The following is an 18,174-nucleotide window of genomic DNA, read 5'->3' on the forward strand; positions in this document are numbered from 1 at the left end:
AGGCTCTTGAACAGTTATCCAAAAAGAATATTATTATATTAAACAATATATTAACTGCTTTTGTCATTCTTTTTCAAACAAACACTCAAGTGAAGCTTCTTTCCATGTAAAATCTTTTTTTTAACTTCTCAATCGTATCGAATTGTTTTCCTCCGCAACAAACTCCAAACGGTTCGAAGGTAATGGCAAAGAAAACGCCATTGTACGAATGAGTTTCCCACCTGTAATACTTCACTGCCACTAGTGATGGCACACTTGCTCGTATCACAATGCCACCAATGTTCTCCCTCCACCCAGAAACCGATACACAAATATTATGACTCGTTCGCTCCCTCTGTAAACAAGCAGCACGTTGTGTTTATCTTTTCACGCCTCGCACAGTGCAAACGATACGGAGCCGCACCGCGAACAAACGGACTTGCCCACATTTCTCGGGTGTGGTGTTGTCGAACCATGCGTCAGTCACAGATCAGAAGTGGATACGAATTGTTCCAAATTCAAGTGAAAAGTTTTATTTTATACACGGTTGAAACATTTGGAAAACATAAAAAGGTCCCCCGCTTCCCGCATTTTGGCCCGAATTGTACAAACCACCGGGCGCCTCCATCAGTGGGAATAGATTTTTCTCAAGAATTTCCAATAAACTAGTGATAAAGAAAACCCCAGCAGTCAAATAACATTTTCGCTTCGAAACGCAGAATTTTACCACCGCAAAAATGTCAACAGCGTTAAAATATTGGTTTCATATCGGAAGTTTCTTCGAAACAATCCAACCGAACATACGCGCACTGAAGCTGTTCGGTTCGTTCCCGTTCACCATTGTTCGAACCGCCGAAGTTACGGGTCGTACCGGTTCAAACACCAACACCACCACCACCACCACCACCACCACCACCGGTGACTGTGCACCCTTGAAGACGCTCAAATCGGAAGTTAAATTTATGGATGTAGTCATTTTTGTACTGTGGCAAACGTTTTTCCTTCAAATGCTGTACGCGTCCTGGCCGAAGGCATTCTTCGAGTTGCCCGTTTCACACATCATGGCCATCGTTACCCTGCTGCTGTATCTGCTCGGTGGTATTAATTGTTCCATTTCGGCCGTGATGGTGCTAGTGTTTCGTAAAAGGTTCATCCGTATGATGCAGCTGGTCGAGGATGCGGATCACTTAGTAAGTGTTTGCGGGAATCCTCTGGCTCACAGTTCGCTTGATGATTGGTTGTTAGTTTTACAGATGTTTCGACGTTGTTCAACACTCGAAAATTCATCTTGTATGCGTATCGTTACTGGCCGGGACGGTCCTCTTTCAAGGTTTAATGTTTCTCAATGAAACTATTGCCGGACAGTTAATGAGCAATGCTACATCCGTTCCGGATAATTCACCCTGGCTGCATGCATTCGTGTACTACTACACCATAAGAACCGCACACGTAACCTGCGTGACGTCGTTCATTTGTGGTCTGTATGGGTTTCGCGAGCGACTTCTTACCCTCAACAAACAGCTGCGGTAGGTTCATATGGTGATTAATAGTTAATAATTCTTTCAACTCTATTGAATGTAATAATAACAAACGCAATATAGGTTCTATTTCCTGGAGATACCTTCCACAGACCGAGTGACTCGGTTCGATGAAATAATGAATCGAATGCAAGGATTTATCGAAATCTACAGCAATTTGTGTGATGCCATACGATTGTACTGCACGATTTTCGTGTGGCAGGTAACGTACACCTGCAAACTCAATGTTTTGTGTTCTACGAAAAAGTTTTTCGGTCTGGCTTTTTTCGAACCCAATTTTAGCCCCTCATCTTTTGTGCCTCGTTAATAATAGCAGCAATTTTTGCCACCCTATCCATCTGGCACATATTTACCAACACAGCACCACTGATAGTGGGCATGGTTATGATTTACTCGATAGTCACCCTGCTGTACGGTACGCTCTTCCTGCTGCTCGTCAAACTGGGCCACGATCTGAAGCGGGAGGTAATTTTAATGTATACCGCTCACAGTCAATCAGGGTAACACACTTTTCACGCTTTTCCTTTTTCCCCGCAGGGCAAGCAAACGGCCGTTCTCGTCCATAAGGCAATAAATCAATCATCTAAGACACCGGCCCTGGTGGAACGGGTAGGTAGCAAAGATGGTGTATGATCGGAAATAGTGTGCGCTACAAGTCGCTATTTTCCCCCCTTTTCCGGGTAAAATAATCCGTCTGCTAATCCGCTTATTTCCGTCATTGACCACATCTCTAATGTCACACCAATTGAGTAGGAATTGCCCCAGTACCATGATGAGGAGGATAAAGGATTCTTAGCTTTACTCCGTTAGAGCTTATCAGCCGTGGAATTTCGTCCTTTTCTAGATACAGATTTATAAGGAATGTTTTTTCTTCTTCTCTATTTATTCTCTCCTTTTTCGTACTCGCAGCTCCTACTATTTTCGCATCATCTTCAACATCAGCGTCCGGTTGTGTCGTGTGGTTTGTTTAACTTCGACTGGACATTAGCACTTTCGGTGGGTAGAACATCTTTCCGCATTTAGGCATTTATAAGAAGAGAATTAATTTGTTCTGTTCTTGATTTTTTTTTCGCCAGATTATTTCCGCCATTGCGACGTACAGTGTCATATTGATTCAGTTTGAACTGGGAGTGCCAAGATTCTTCATCAATGGAATATTGCAGCATAGTACGGAAAATATTGCAAATAACACTTAAGACTTGTGTTCGGAATCAGGATCGAAGCGAAAGAGTTACCTGAATCACTCCGTTAACCTAACTGAGCGCACTCAATGTGCTCTGTATTTAGAGTCAGGTAGCTCTTCACTGAGTGAGAAAAAACAACTCTAAAGAGCGTGTTGAGCGCTGTGTAAATGGAAAACTCTGCTGAGCTAAATTTGCTCAGCTCTTAACATGCTCTTTGGAGCACAATTCGTTCCGAGCGGAGCGAGGTGAGCGTGAGGCGGTCCGCTCTTTCGACAGAGCTAGTTGAACCATCACTACTTGAAACATTTAACTATTGTAACACTTTGAACAGAAGAAAAAAATCTTAATGTAATAAAAATTACCACTTCAAATGTCCTTTGTTTTCACGTGCTATAAAAGCGGGAACGTGACAACCACGCTTGGCATGACCTAACCACGTCGTAACCTTCGCTCAAAAGTGCACACCACAACTACATCACACCTAATTACATCGTCATCGACACTATATATCATTACTTAAGACATTCCTACCTTTTCGCCCCCTTCCCCTGTCTTCCTACCGTTTGGCCGTAACCAAAAACGTGCCGTACCGGAAGCAGGAAACTTTTCCCTTTTCTTTATTGGTTCTCCTGTTTCCGGTGCATTCGGATTCATCTCGCGTACGCTGCGCACACTGCAAAACTGCAAGCGAAATCACTCTGACACTGACCTGCCTTTTCGCGGTCACCATTCGCTTCGTTTTATCCGTGGTGCACACGGGCTTACACAGTTCACGTGCCGCATCAGCCGCATCTTGATGAAGGGATAAGAGTAAATGCAAACCTGCGGAATGTTTTTCACTTCCACTCATTATAACTCATAAAGTGCCCCAGAGTGTGCCCCGGAATGTGTGCGTGCCCATGCTCGACACAAACCCTTTTCCTCCCAGAAAGGGGCGGGGGGGGGGGGGAGGGTGGACACCCTTTATCTCAAAACCAAAAAGGTGGTGTGGGGGGGGGGGTTTGCCGGAAACATGCTGTAAAACTTTTGCTTCCGAGTAGTACGGACCGCTTGGTCTGTTTAGAAATTGGCCAAATTCCACCGTACGAAATACAAAGATCTGCACGATCTTCATCATTTGATGAAGCTGGTACGAAACCCGTACATGGAACACGGGGAGACAACTTGCCGACGCAGCTCACGTTTGCCAGCAATACAAAATGGTGCCTAGCGCAAGGGTTCCACCAACACACACCCACAAAATAGACGACGTCACGCACTGTGCACTCGATGCACCTTTGCAGCAGAACGATAACCGCATTCCGCAAAACAACTTTTCATCCTTTAATGCGATGGAAACGAAAGTACGACAACGGTGCACACAACATAAATTTCCCCATAACCGAACACACACACACACACCCAGTGACTCCATTTCTGGGGAGTAAAACCCCCCTTGTTTTTGCTTGAACGAAGTACGAAGGGAATCGGATGCATCGGTGCATATTAAATTTCGCAAGTTTTCTCCCTATTTCGTACCGAATCCGAATGGGATGGGGTGGCACCGTTACCACAGCACAACACATCGATACGAGATACGAAAACACTGGCCCTGGCAGTCGAAAACTCCCTTAATGGGGGTGGATGAAATGTTTTGCTGCCTTGCCCAACATCGCTGCTTAATCGGATATGGCAGAAGCAAATTACAGTTCGTTGAAGTAACTTCTGCGACCACTGGAACTTGATAATCCAAAACACTCCATCAACACAACAGGGCAAACGGCTTATAACGACAGTTTTACGAACGCATTCCGCACCTCATGATGGTCTCTCACACTCACATGCACGTTTTGATGATGGTTACGATAAAACTTCACTAGGAAATATCCATTACATTGGCATACGAATGGATTTAGACGAAAATAAACGAAAACATCGAATATTAAAACACCTTTCACACACGAAAGAATGTTTACAACAAATTTAAAAAAATCAATCTATAGCTTTTATTATGATAAAAAGGTATCAAATATCCTTCGTGAATAATTAAATTAAAATTTCCAATTCAATATTCCTCTCTATTGTTTGTTCTTTCGTATCCAGGAATGGACGTTGAATGAAAATTCATTATTAACAACAGATTTGCGTTCAAAGAAACGAACAATACCTGTCACTCACGATTGCATGCCGATGTCAAACGAAATACCAATAAATAACGCCACCAGTCAAACTTATCCTTTTGAGGCAGGACACCCTTTTATCCTGTTCCGGCTGTTGAGATTTACAGCGTTAAGCTGCGAGTGATGATAGTATTTTATATATATTATTTAATGCTTTGTGTCTATGCAAAACATTGGATGGTCCGTACCAACGTCGAAGCTTCTCTGATCCTTTAGAGATCACAGAGCCTCAGTCAGTTCACAATATCGAACAAGATTATGTTTCTGCTATGCTTCGGTATGGCGCCAAAGTCCAATCCAATACCATTGGGAGTAAAACTTTTTCCTCTCTCTCTCTCCGCCCCAGTACCCAACACCCAACCGAACTAATGCATCCCAACGCAATTAGTCGAACGTTTACGAACAATTTCAGTTACGCTAATGAAAAACAACCAACCATTTCAGTTCGAACCACTTGACCGGGTACCACACTACCGATGGAAACTGTTGGCCGCTCCCGTACGACGTCGATGATTGCTTCGGCCTTGTTTGATATTCGTTCACCGAGCATGCTAACCATTACTTCTTAGACAAGGAAACTTTCCTTAAAGGCTTTAGGCTTTGATAAACTTTCCGCTGCCCTGGTACCTGCCTGCCCACTGACCTGCTGCCCTGACTGAGGCTAAGACTTTTAGCCTCTTTGTCCGTTCGAAGCGTTTGATGCCTTTCACCAGTTAGAAGGTCGTGTACTACGGCAATGTTGACTCTGCTTTCTGCCTTTTGTACAAACATACTTCATGTGGTAATGTTGTCTAGATTCCGCAAAACATTCGTTCCATTAATTTGTTTATTCCATTAACTGGGGCGCGCGCGCGCGTAATAGAAGCGGCAAAAATAAAGCTTTTGTTTGCAAGTTTCACAAAATCCATTAGATATAGTGAATCTGTGGACTTCCCTGGGGAAATTAGCTTAATAAATCTTACTACCACCAAATTAATAAAAAAATATTAAAGCATTTATACTAAATGTAAGCAATATTATAGTATGTTAATAATATGTTATATCAAAAAATTTATTTATGTGTGATTTTTCTAAAATTTTCTTTCCATTTTATTCATTTGGTTTACTATCGTTTTTCTATTTTTAGAAATAAACTTTTTTCTCTCCTTCCATTAATTTTATGTTAATTTACACAGGCGTAAATTATAATTCTTCATCTTTCCTGAAAGTTATTTTTGACTTTCCTTGATTTTCCCCGAATTTCCCGATAAGATTTTATATCCGTGTCGTGTAGTACCGTCTCCGTTACCTGACCATTCATGTCACCGACCATAATACGATTAAGTTGTACTATTTCGATGCAGCTCCACGCATCGCACGATTGCCTTTGGGGGGAACCATTGCGAGAATCGACATTAATTTCCTCCATTAGTCATATAACTAAATTTGTATGCTCTATCCAGCTCTTGATTGCGTTTGCTATTAAGTTAGGCCGTGCTAGTAAACGCTTATATCTTTCGGTGCGAGTGAGACAGTCTCATGATGGATCACCAACACTCTCTTTCTCTCGCACACACAGTCGCCCGATTGTGCTGTAACATAAATTAAGTGCTGCACCGACTGCACGAACGATCACTTTTATTAGTTACAATTTATTTTCGTAATTATTAAAACCGATGTCCCAGCACTGGATAATAAAATCGTAAACCTATTGCTAAATTGTACAATCGGCATGAGGTTCGAGTAGTGCAGAGTAATTGAAATTATTTAATGCTGAAAACGCCATTTTGAAAAGCATATTTAGCTTTAAAATTGACTTTAAAATGAATTTAAAACAGAATGACAACCTGTTTCATAGTACTTTCAGTATTGAACAATTTCATTTTCAAACATTGAGGCAGAAATTGTTTTCATCCAATCCAGCTCGCTCAATAAAACTGATCATCCCTAAAGTTGATGAACCGTTCATTACGGCTAAACAAACAGTTGTGCGTTTTTGCGTACACACAATTGAATCGAAACACGATAATGTTTGGATACTGGGGGGAGAGAAACAGGAAGTTAGCAATCATACTTATTAGCACAAATAGAATAAACCTTGCCCGACACTCGGCAGACTCGGTGGCTTCAAAATCGGTTGGCTCTCCCCAATCGTAAGCTTCATCCATAACTAATGATAGTGCGTATGAGCAACGGAGATTGTCGGAGGTCCAGGACCTGCATGTCAGCACACCAACAAGGGCAATGGGGAATGATTGGGAAGGAAATCATTTAATTGAATCAAATCAGCTATACGTTTTCGATCGTCTTCCCAGTCAGGCGGACCGAACCTTGCGTCGATCATAGCTGATTACTCCAACATCAGCAACAGACGCCGAAACTTTTCAACCTAGCCGTAGTCATATCACCAGCTGGCCGGGAACTGGCTTTGAACATGTGCCAACAAACTAGTGATGGGAACACAATTAGAATACTTGTGCCAGCATCTTCTTGCTCGGTGTATCTTCACGCTGGTCAAACGAATCCAATCCCGTTCAGTTCGCAACACTAGAGCCCTTCGATCAGATGTGCCGGGTGGAGAAGCTAACATCGTTATAGAGTAAAATCGGCTAAGCAGTTTAACATTGTTGCCGCTTTCCATCGTGTGAATCAGGCGAATGACCCGCTTTTCCTGGGCGGAAGGATTAATAGGATTTCGCACACCTTACGCTACACTACGGTTCGATATGCTAATGGCTGCCATGTATGGAAGGTTGAAGTTTCATACGTTGAGTAGAGCAGCTTCGAATACTTCAAGACGTTGTTATCTGTGTACAAAATAAGCATGACCTACAGTTGAAGCTACCCCAATAGCTTGCTAACAAACTGACTGGCCACAACACTCAAGAAATTAGTTAAGTTTCTTAACTCCAAATTTACCTCACCTTGAATGTATTTTGCCAAGTTTTGAGGTAAAATGACTACTTTTAACTCTTTCTCTTGCTGGGGAACGTGAATCAAAATCGGCCAGACTATCGTCTGTATAAGGAGCTTTGAATTTTCCCCTGTACAAATCCTCTCTATCCTTTATATTCTTTTAGTACATACAGCGATGATCGCTAAGAGAGAGAGAAAAAAAGTTTTGTAACCCAAAAAGGTGCATTAACAACAACCCAACTGAGTTGATGCGGCCTTCACATCAGCCACCACATCTAACTCTTCATATGTATGTGTTTTCGAAAAATGAGGATTTTGCTGGAAGTAAAACTTTATAAAGCCCCGGTATAAACACAGCACGCACAGACACGGGACAGAGCATCGGGAGGGGCATCAGAGCATCGTTCTTCGTCAAGAGTTTTGCCACGGTTTTCCTTGGGCACGTAGCCATCGCCGATGGCTAACGTTAAAGCCAGCATATGGATCTTGCCAACCGTGACACCTCAACAAAAACAACGAAAGCACACCAAAACATATGATGTTGTAGAAGTTTGAATATTAAACAGAGAGAAGAGAGAGAGAGAGAGAATGAAAAAACACATCAAATTAATTCAATTTGGCACGTTGGAAGTTTTCAATTAAATTCATTTACCCGTTGGGGGTTTCTGTAGCATCACCAAACATATAAGTTGTGAATTGCTGCAAGGAAGTCGATCGAGGAAAGGGAAGATCATGCAACATGTGTTTCGTTTTTGCAGGTGAAGAAGAAGTTTCAAAATATTCAATTGCGGTAGCAACAACATTCGCCACTCACACACAAATTTATAAATCTTGTTTGTCTTCGTTATCGAGTCAGGATAATAACGCATCGCATTTTATTCATTCGCCAGTGTGGTTCGGTACATTTTTCATACTCCCAATCGGGCACAAACACACTCATGGAAGTGGATGTATTTCACTACGCAAACAAATTGCTTGTGCGCCTTGAGTCTTCCCATCTAGAGGAGGAAAAATTTGTCTACTGACAAGCGGCATTCACTTGAATTCAAATCAAACTCAACACAACATCCGCTTCGAACCACAACGGTTTGTGTCAATAGAAATCGGAAGTGGAAATGCTGGCGTCATGCCACGCAGCTTGATTTTGCTCCCATGAGTGCAAATTCGTTTATTTCGGTTCGGTATTGGCGTTCTGGTGCGTCTACTGGCTGTATCCTTCCATGCAGCATTGCACACATTTGTCAATCAGCCTAACAGCAGCAACCGGCATTCGGATATCGGCTTCATTCTATTAGGTACTTTTTTAAAACTAGTTTGCTTCGTACCCGGCATCAAAATTGAAGTTTGTATTGTATATTTAGAAATGGAGAAAAATCACATAAATATTGGGTGTTTAAAGAAGTTTGCAGCTTCTTCTTTTCTGAACCCCATCTGAACTGCTTCCCATTCAAAATTGCTATTTTTCTCCAACTTTATCCTAAAAAAGGATCGAATGGATCCATTAGCTTGACAAAATCTTTAAAAAGTCCTTTTTTGTGTGACAAGATGGTAGAGATGTGCAAAGTGAGTAAGAGTGAGTTAGAGAGTTGAAACGTTGTATGGAATGAGTTTCGTTCACTCACCACTTATTTCAACCAATTGGCATTAAAATAAATCAATTTACAAAATGTAGCAAAATTTCTCAAAAAAACTAAGGCTATAGCCTTAGGAAATTTTTTAATTTTTAGAATTTTGTTATTTTTTTATAATTTTTCATTCTTTATTTTGTTTAAAACATTATTTGAGTGAAAAGAAACTTATTGCAACCAATTGGCATTAAAATAAATCAATTTAAATTTTTTTGCAAAATTTCCCAAAAAAAACGTAAGGGGTAAGCCTTAAGAAATTTTTAAAAGTTTTATAATTTTTACTTTTTTACAAATTTTTTTCTTTTTTTTATTTAAAACACTATTTGAGTCAAAAGAAACCTATTTCAACCAATTGGCATTAAAATAAATCAATTTATAAAATTTTGCAAAATTATTCAAAAAATAGTAATGCTATAGCCTTAGGAAATTTCCAAGGTTTTACATTTTTTTAATTTTTTTATAATTTTTTACACTTTTTTTATTTAAAACATTATTTGAGTGAAAAGAAACTTATTTCAACCAATTGGCATTAACATAAATCATTTTAAATTTTTGCAAAATTATTCAAAAAAAACTAAGCCTTAGAAAATTTTCAAATTTTTAGAATTTTTATATAGAAGTTTTTTTTATTTTATGCCGGGTTATTTTATGACTCCGAAATGAGTGGTTAAACGAGCTGACTCCTACTAACGACTCATTCACTCTGAGTTGATTCACTAAAAAGAGTTGTTATTCTCATCTCTGCAGGATGGTGGCCAAACTATTACAAAAATAATAAAGAGTGGATGCGTTACGTTTTGCGTTACGATACCGAGGAAGGGGGTTAAACATTGAATTATCCCTAATGTAACTATTGTCAAACGATGGAAAATTATTTGTAAACCCAATACTCTTTCCAATGAAAAAATGAACAAATAAAAAATATTAAATAAATTACCACACGAATGATACAAAATATATTTCAACCGTCACAGTGTATTACGTTTAAAAAAGAAACTAACTTTTACATGTAATCTATATTTCTTTCAAATTCATACCACCATTGTTTAAACCAACCAAAGCAAGCAGAACGTGCTAAAAACCATAAAGCAAAAACAAAAAAAAAAGGAATCCGATTCTAAAAGGGCATAACATAAAAAAGGGGCAAATATCAAAACATATCAAAGCTGCAATAGTTGCTCTATTGCAGAATCAGAAATATGCTCCATTGATCAAAGGTAAATCCCATGAGCTCTCGATGCCCCCGTTTTGTTTTGTTTTGTATCGCTTTGTTGTGTATGATTGAAAAAGCATCGCTACAAAAATATTGAACTGTTGTCACACGATCAGAATTATAATTACTCTCCAACTCTCCATGCGAATGTCCTCCGTTCTGCGCAATGCTGCACAGTTCAATGTGCTGACGTTCAACGTCTTTGGATTAGAAAATTCACCGAGCTGTTGTGGTAGGAATGTATCATCCATTCGCCTTACATATACCCTGCAGGCCACCGGTACCTACCACCCATATGCGTTTGGGAAGAAGCGTGACTTTTCGAGATGAGAACCACACAAAAGAACCACACGAGACTTGCACAATAGAAATTTCATCTTCCCTGCGGTGTTAATGGTGCGGACCGCCAGCCCGTCCGCCCGTCCTCCCTTATTGCAGCTACGGACAGCAAAAACACGACACCACGGTGACACTTGCCGAACCGTCGTACGGTTGTAGAACAGTCAACTTGAAACGGATTCCGAACATGACTGGAAGATAAAAAGACGAGACATGTGTTGCGTTTCGCAAGCTGCGTGAAATATTCCTTCCGGGCACCATGACACACACACAGACCGTACAGGGTTTTGCGCAAGTGTTGTCACGATCTGCAGCGTGTCTTGACGTGTTTTGTGCAAACGTTCCCGTTGAACAATTGGCAAATGTTTCGAATTTGTCCGTCGCTGTTTTTATTGACATTTGTTTAAACACTTATCAAGAACTCTTGTTGAGGTTGATTTTTTTTTTCTTCTGGATGCTTCTTGCAGCCATCGTCTTACGATTTCGCATCCTTATGCCGATGAACTTCCTGCACTTTCAAATTGCAGCAAAATGATGATGTAGGTGGCAGCGGTCGATAAAATCTGAAACAAAACACAATGTGGATATTAATTGAATTTCGTGCAAAAATGGTTTAGCGATTTATTTTGTAGCATGTTAGGGGATTTTTCCTAAACAAATGTCGCTTTCAAATTTGATCCATGAAAGTTATGTTTGATGTTGTTTCAGCTCGTCCTTACAAAGTACTGGTGCTGTAGATTAATTGATTGGACTAGAGAATTTATTTTTATGTTTTACGCTTGAAAATATTTTTTATCCTGTTGGAAAAATAAATAAAAGTATCTGCTAGCATCATGGCAATCAGCCTGTTCTCTACCATCGTATTTTGAACGCGATAAAGCGCAAATAGGGATAAATGCTTGATAAAGCACCATTTTCTTGCACCACCTTCAAATTTGCCACCGATGGAAGGCGCGAGTACGATCGACAGTGTTTATGTTTTGAAAGCAAATTTCACCCTTTATTTTGCGTCCCCTCAGTACCTTCATCAGTAGCACAGCTTTTTGTTTTTTGTTGTCGTCGCTCATATCGGTTGAAATTGAGTTTAAGCGTGTTTGAGAAGCAATAAGCTGGCGGAAGCTTACCGAAAAAATCAGCGTCCAGTCGAATGGAAAAAGTCCGCATGTTATCATCGGTGATCGATGGCCCAGCTGCATCAAAAACATACGCAACTGCCACCCATCAGCCGGGTTTTACGCCAGCATGATTGAAATCCCGTCCCACCAATCGTGTGCGATATGGAATGGATAACAAAAAACGAGAAGATGGAAAGGAAGGAATTTAACGCAATTTTTTTTTGGTAGCTTCTGGATGCATTCATTCGGAAACATATATAACATCCTAATGTCATGGACACATGCGTCAAATCACAACGCCACGCAACATACAACAATCATCAGCAATGAAGCATGAAATGAACCCGTATCTAAGACACGTTGTATAAGCTAAACAAAAATAAAGCACGTGAAAACAGTAAGATTCTTTACAAAGACAAAAAGCTACACCGTAAACAAAAATCGAAACATTTCAATGCAACGTTTAGCAGCGTAAACTGGACAAGCAATCAAAGGTCCATTCTGTTGGTACACCATTCGTGCCGTAGTGCACATTCAGGTCCATTTCGTCCAAATGTACCGAAAGCTGAACCGACAGCTTCAACCAAGCTCTAAACAATTGCGGGCATGATCAAGTGTCAGTGCAAAGTGGTCAAAACAAGCAACCGTACAACGCGCATATGTAACAAACAGCACAACAAAACAGCAAAAAAACAAGCAACTAACACAGAATTTCATTTAGCTGAATTGAATGGAATGAAACACACACATAAAAAAATGCAAACCGTTTGCTTTTCCCCCGTTCTAATGAACCAAACCGATAGCAAATCAAACTAACGTTAGCCACTAACACACATATGTGTGGATCGCCATCGTTTTGACACAGAAACAAAATCCTTTACACATCCGTTCTAGAACGTACATGACACAGGATAACGACAACTTTCGGATGTGGAAAACATCATCAAAACTAACAGCAAACACAAACAAAAAAAAGCTCTCGGTTGCAACAACACCAAGGGGGGGAAATAAATGGCAGTGACAAACAGGACAATGTTTCACGGTTACATTGACACGACAGTCAAGCGACAACGACACGTCACAATACCATCTCAATTATTTCTGCATTATTCGTCGAATTGATAGCTTTGTCGATCAGTTGTGATGTAATTTTACCCTGTAAAGTAATTGATAAGAATGCACCGAGAGAAAGAGAGAGAGAGTGGAGTAAAGAAACTTTTTTAACAGCTGAAGTATGAATTGATCAAATCGACGTTACCTGCTGCTTCAACGCATTACCGAAACAAGCCACAATAAATACATTGTAGGCAAACATTAGATATGAAATTATTGGCCCAGCATCGAACACACTCTCGAACGGCAGCACGGACCGGATGACCAACGTGAAGGCAAATGTGTAGAACAGTAAATACACGAACGAACCCGCAACATTAACCATAATCTGAAACGAAAGACACCACAATATGGCGTTAGGTTGCGCCATCTTAAACACGACCATTGGCTGCATACCTGGATGCCATAGTAAAAGCTACCCTTATCAGCCAGATCACTAATACTATCAAATGTTTGCATTATTTGGCGCAGCACCACCATCTGCTTCGGCCCATACACTGTCAACGTTGGTCCATCGGCAATGCTACCCTCCAGCGAAAACTGTTTCCCAAATGCCTTGTTTAAACGGGCGTTCCGTGCCCAAACCACGTCCACACACGTTAGACTGACGATGTGGAAAGTTGTGAGACTAAAGTACGAATAGCCCAGATTCAGCAGCAACATGAAGGGCAGGTTTGCGCGGTACATAAAGCCGATCACCAGCATGCAAGTGCCCATGGCCGCTCCATAGTAGATGAGGAACACTACGAAGCTGCGGCTAAAGTTGGTACGTTCCCCAAGTGTCTCCAGCATTCCGTCCACGGCGTATGCTTCGTTGTAGAATTTCCAGATCTCGTGCCGATTAATAAAGCAGCTGATCAAACCGTAGATGGTTGACGCGTAACAGGTGAAATTGACCAGCTTCAATCCGATGAACATGATGGGTGACTGTAAGTGTCGCTGCGCCATGAACGTCCCATAAACCATCATGCTCACGGCCACCAGAAGGTTACACACAAACAGCCCAACATCCAGTACCGTCGTCATGGTGGACCCGTTACGAATACCGGCCCGCGGCGTTATGCATCCCATGCCGCTCATCTTGAGTATGAGGTAATGCAGCGGTACACAATCGAAGACGTCGCGCTTGGGAAAACGCCACAGCGATCCGAAAAGCTCCTGATGTCCGGTCGTCACTTTCATGTCTTTGCTGTCCCCAGCGGTAGCCTTTCCTCACAAAACGGTATTTCAATGGGCAGCCGAAACTCATACACCAAGGCTCACGTGGGACTAATGCGTTACTAATGCGGTTCGAGAGCAATATAGTCGTCACGTATGGAAAATGTAATGATGGAATGGGAAAGTTAAGTGCTTTCCATCATGATAGTTTGACAAATTTATCAATTAGATAAAGCAATCAATTAATCTTCTCTATCCTGTATCGCTCATCATCGATGCCGTTCATATAGACAGAACAATCTAAAAGATGAGATAACCGAAAAAAAGGAATACAATCGTTTCATCAAATTCCATTTATTGTTTTTAATTTAGTTATCAATTTATTCCTTGTCTATCGTTCAGTATGGATGGGTCCTTTTCTTGTTTGTTTAGTAATCTCGTGAAGTGTTGTGGATTGAAAGTTGCTGGAATAAATAAAGTTATTTCAAAATTATTGATCCAACTGAAGAACTGATACACTGAACTACTGAACTGAACTAAAGAACGAAAACATAAAAAATTAAACTAAAACGTGAGAAAATTGAAGTAGAAAATGTACCAAAACGAGCAGCGAAAAAAAACTTCAAAAACTGTTTTACAAAAACCCATTCAAAGTACGATGAAACGTCGTATTTCTTTTTCACCAGAAAAGAGAACTTTTTCCGACGGAATAAAACAAGTAATACATTTTTTAAAAATTGTCCTTTATTTTTTATAATATGTATTTCAAAATGAGCTTTTATCCAATCCGTTTGTTTAGCTTCGAAAATCATTTCTTATTTTGAAATGAAATATTTCATGCAATGAAAAATTCGAACAAGCCTTGAAATATTTCATGGAAAATGAAAAGTGGTGAATTTATGGTGCGGTCATTTAAATCTCCACCTTCTAACCGTCAAGCATGAATGTTTGATCATGCAAATCATGTTTAATTGTTATTTAGTATGTGTTTTAAGGTATTGCTAACGTTAAAACAGGGTATATAGCAGTTTGCAACACTACTTACACAATTTTATTGTTAATTGTTCGGATCCATAGGTCATTTCTTACAATATTGCTTTTTTATTAGTTCTAACTTGGTTCGAAAAATAAAATTTTTGTCTAATATTTCCTTCCTAAACAAACTGTCTCGTGTCAAATACCTCAATACAAGCAATATTGAATATTGAATGGCGCACTCATTCGAGTCAGTGGTAGGCAACCTAATGGAGCTTTTAATTTGAGCTTTGAGTTTACTTTCGTTTCGGAAATTATAAACAAATCACGATTCCGTTCTAGTTTCTCCAAGTCAAGTAAAAATATTTACCATAACTGAAGAACCCAAGAACCGTTCATAAATAAATTAAAGGCCTTCCATTCTTTACCAACATCCTTCATTAATCAAAGTGCTTGGTGTGGTAGTCTGGAGTTTCTGTCTAATTCTATTTATAAACATCCAGCAACCCAGCTCATAATTCTTAATTGTTCAATAAAATAGTTAGATCCTTTAGAATTATTTCAAAATAAGATGCAAATAATCGATAACTTTATGACAAAATGTTTGTTGAAAAAATATGAATAATGTGTTAAAAAAATAAATATGCTGCATAACAAGAATCAGGTTCCATAGCATTCAAATGTACGGTGCTACATGGCAAACAATTTACTTCCCTTAGCCAAACCCAGACACAGAAGCAAGTGAAAATGTTGCTGGTGTAAATATCTGCTTCCTTCTTGGGAGCAAACCGAAATGAAAAAAGAAAAAAAAAGTTACATTTCGGCACCGACCGGGTAGCACATTTGTCCACTTAATTCGCTGCAAAACATAAGGCCACGTGCGTGGGTTAATCATTTAATGGAACACTCTGATGTTTATGTTCAGAAACAGAAGGCGATCGTATACCCGTATGGCAGCGTAGTGAACGAGGAAGAAACATCCATGCTAGGGTAAAACCAAAATAAAAAAAAGAAAAGAACCGGGCGCCTGAAAACAAAACGAAAACGCAACAACAAAAAAAAACAGAATAAACAAAAAAATATACAAAACTGGTCAGCAGGCGACTGTGCGATCGATCGACTTGCCCTGATGATGTTGTCTCGTATTTGGAATCGAACGTGGGCAATCGCGTCGCGCAGATTAACTTTCGCGAAACGCGCACCCAACGCTTCGGCGCTCCAACACACACACGCAAGACACTCCGCAGTTTCGTTGATTTACGTCTCATTAATGCTTAACCGGCGCGCCAACCGGCGGCCGAAGGGGAACCGGCGACGACCGCCAACGGGGCTAGAAGAAGTCGCGCAGAAGGTAAATCACTATTTTTCATGAATGAAAAGTCAGTCAAGACCGGTCAAGCCGACGACATGCTGTGCGTGGTCGTGGAGCGGTACGCGACTGCTTCTTCCAAACCAAGTCTCTCTCTCGATACACTGGCGACACAACACAAACGGTTCGGTTCATGCTTGCGACGTACGTTTTCGATAGCCGCCCGCAGCGTGTATCGATCATCGATCGTTCTAATGTTTCATTCAAAACTTTGCCTCTTCCGACCTGATTTTATGTTCTAGCGTTACAAGCGCTTTGACGCGGTCTGTCGTTTTCCGTTTTGTGTTTCCACTTATCGAACATGTTTTCCGTTTTTGAACAACGAAAACGCACACGTTAAGGTTTTTTTTTGGGGGAGAGTATGGTATCAAACATCGAAGGAACGATAGAAGCGTTGACCCATTTCGGGGTGTTGTTCGTTTCGTTTTGTGCTGCGATTGAATGAGTGGACTGCGCGCCGTACGATTCGGTGGCAGATAATCCGACTGGTCAAATCTTACCATCATCAATGAGGCTTTTTTTTTGCTGTAGTTGTCGTTGCTTTTACTGCCGCATGTCATCGATCGCGTAGGCTACGATCGACCAGTGTTTCCTTCCTGCGCGGCTCTAAACAGTAAACAAACAAAAACCTACATCACATCTTACGCCCGGAACCGTTTTATGGATGCTCAAATCCGGCGAACGTGCGCACAGTCGGCACGGCGGAAATACTACGATGATGTAGATGAAACAAATGCAAACAGGGCGGGAGCAAAAGAAAGAGCGAAATGACACAAAGGTGGGGCAGGCAGGACCCACTCACGCTGGTAATCTTCTTTCGGGGTCCGAATGCTTCCGGTACTAACGGCGTCCAACGGTCCAATGGGGACCGGGTCGAATACGAGCGTTCGAGCTGTTTGTTTATGTTTTGTATGTTTCCGTTCACTGTGACACAGACCGCGTGTTGCTCATGCTCGACAAAACAGTCAACACCGATCGCGCAAAAGATCGATTTTTACTAAACTGCCAAAGTAAGATGGTTGACCTTCGGTGGAACTTTAATGGTAAAGTGTGTTATTTGCCTTGTTCTTAACCACTTTCAATCTAAGCTGCTAAGTTGTGTACAAAGCATACAGAAGAGTGAGTAAGATTATTAAAATCTCACAATCTGTAATTCAAACAGTTGAAAAATCAAATTGTTTTGAAAACCAAAGAGATTAACCTATAGTTAATTATGATAAAATACGCAATAAAGTGGAATGAAATCAAGTAAAATGATCTTTCAATGTGAATAGTGAACACAAATGTTGCTACTCAACAAACCCAACATTAAAACAGGGTTACTAATCTTGCAAAACTAAGCAAATAATTTTCCACAATAAAATAGTTAAATAAGTGCAATAAAATACACTAAAAAGTACAGTGAATGAAACCCATTAAATATAAAAACATATATCAATAGCTTACGAAATACATCAAAAGCGAAAAAACAACCATCAAACGGTTGCGCACCCCTGGATCGCTTTTGGA

At 40.5% G+C, this 18,174-nt stretch overlaps 2 protein-coding genes across 2 annotated transcripts; one reads left to right on the forward strand and one right to left on the reverse strand.

The window, feature by feature from the left end:
• Positions 1–716: 716 nt before the first annotated feature.
• On the forward strand, positions 717–2,784 carry LOC125764802 (uncharacterized). The gene is made up of 7 exons (XM_049429391.1): positions 717–1,169; positions 1,345–1,505; positions 1,581–1,719; positions 1,800–1,982; positions 2,055–2,126; positions 2,427–2,513; positions 2,594–2,784. Exons 1-7 carry the CDS (start codon positions 717–719, stop codon positions 2,711–2,713), a joined length of 1,215 nt encoding a protein of 404 aa, XP_049285348.1. The 3' UTR covers positions 2,714–2,784.
• Positions 2,785–13,115: 10,331 nt separating this feature from the next.
• Positions 13,116–14,359, reverse strand: LOC125765498 (uncharacterized). Its single transcript, XM_049430704.1, has one exon. It carries the CDS (start codon positions 14,343–14,345, stop codon positions 13,377–13,379), a length of 969 nt encoding a protein of 322 aa, XP_049286661.1. The 5' UTR covers positions 14,346–14,359; the 3' UTR covers positions 13,116–13,376.
• Between the last annotated feature and the right edge of the window lie 3,815 nt (positions 14,360–18,174).

This window comes from Anopheles funestus, chromosome 2RL (assembly GCF_943734845.2).
Source record: "Anopheles funestus chromosome 2RL, idAnoFuneDA-416_04, whole genome shotgun sequence".
Taxonomy (NCBI): domain Eukaryota; kingdom Metazoa; phylum Arthropoda; class Insecta; order Diptera; family Culicidae; genus Anopheles; species Anopheles funestus.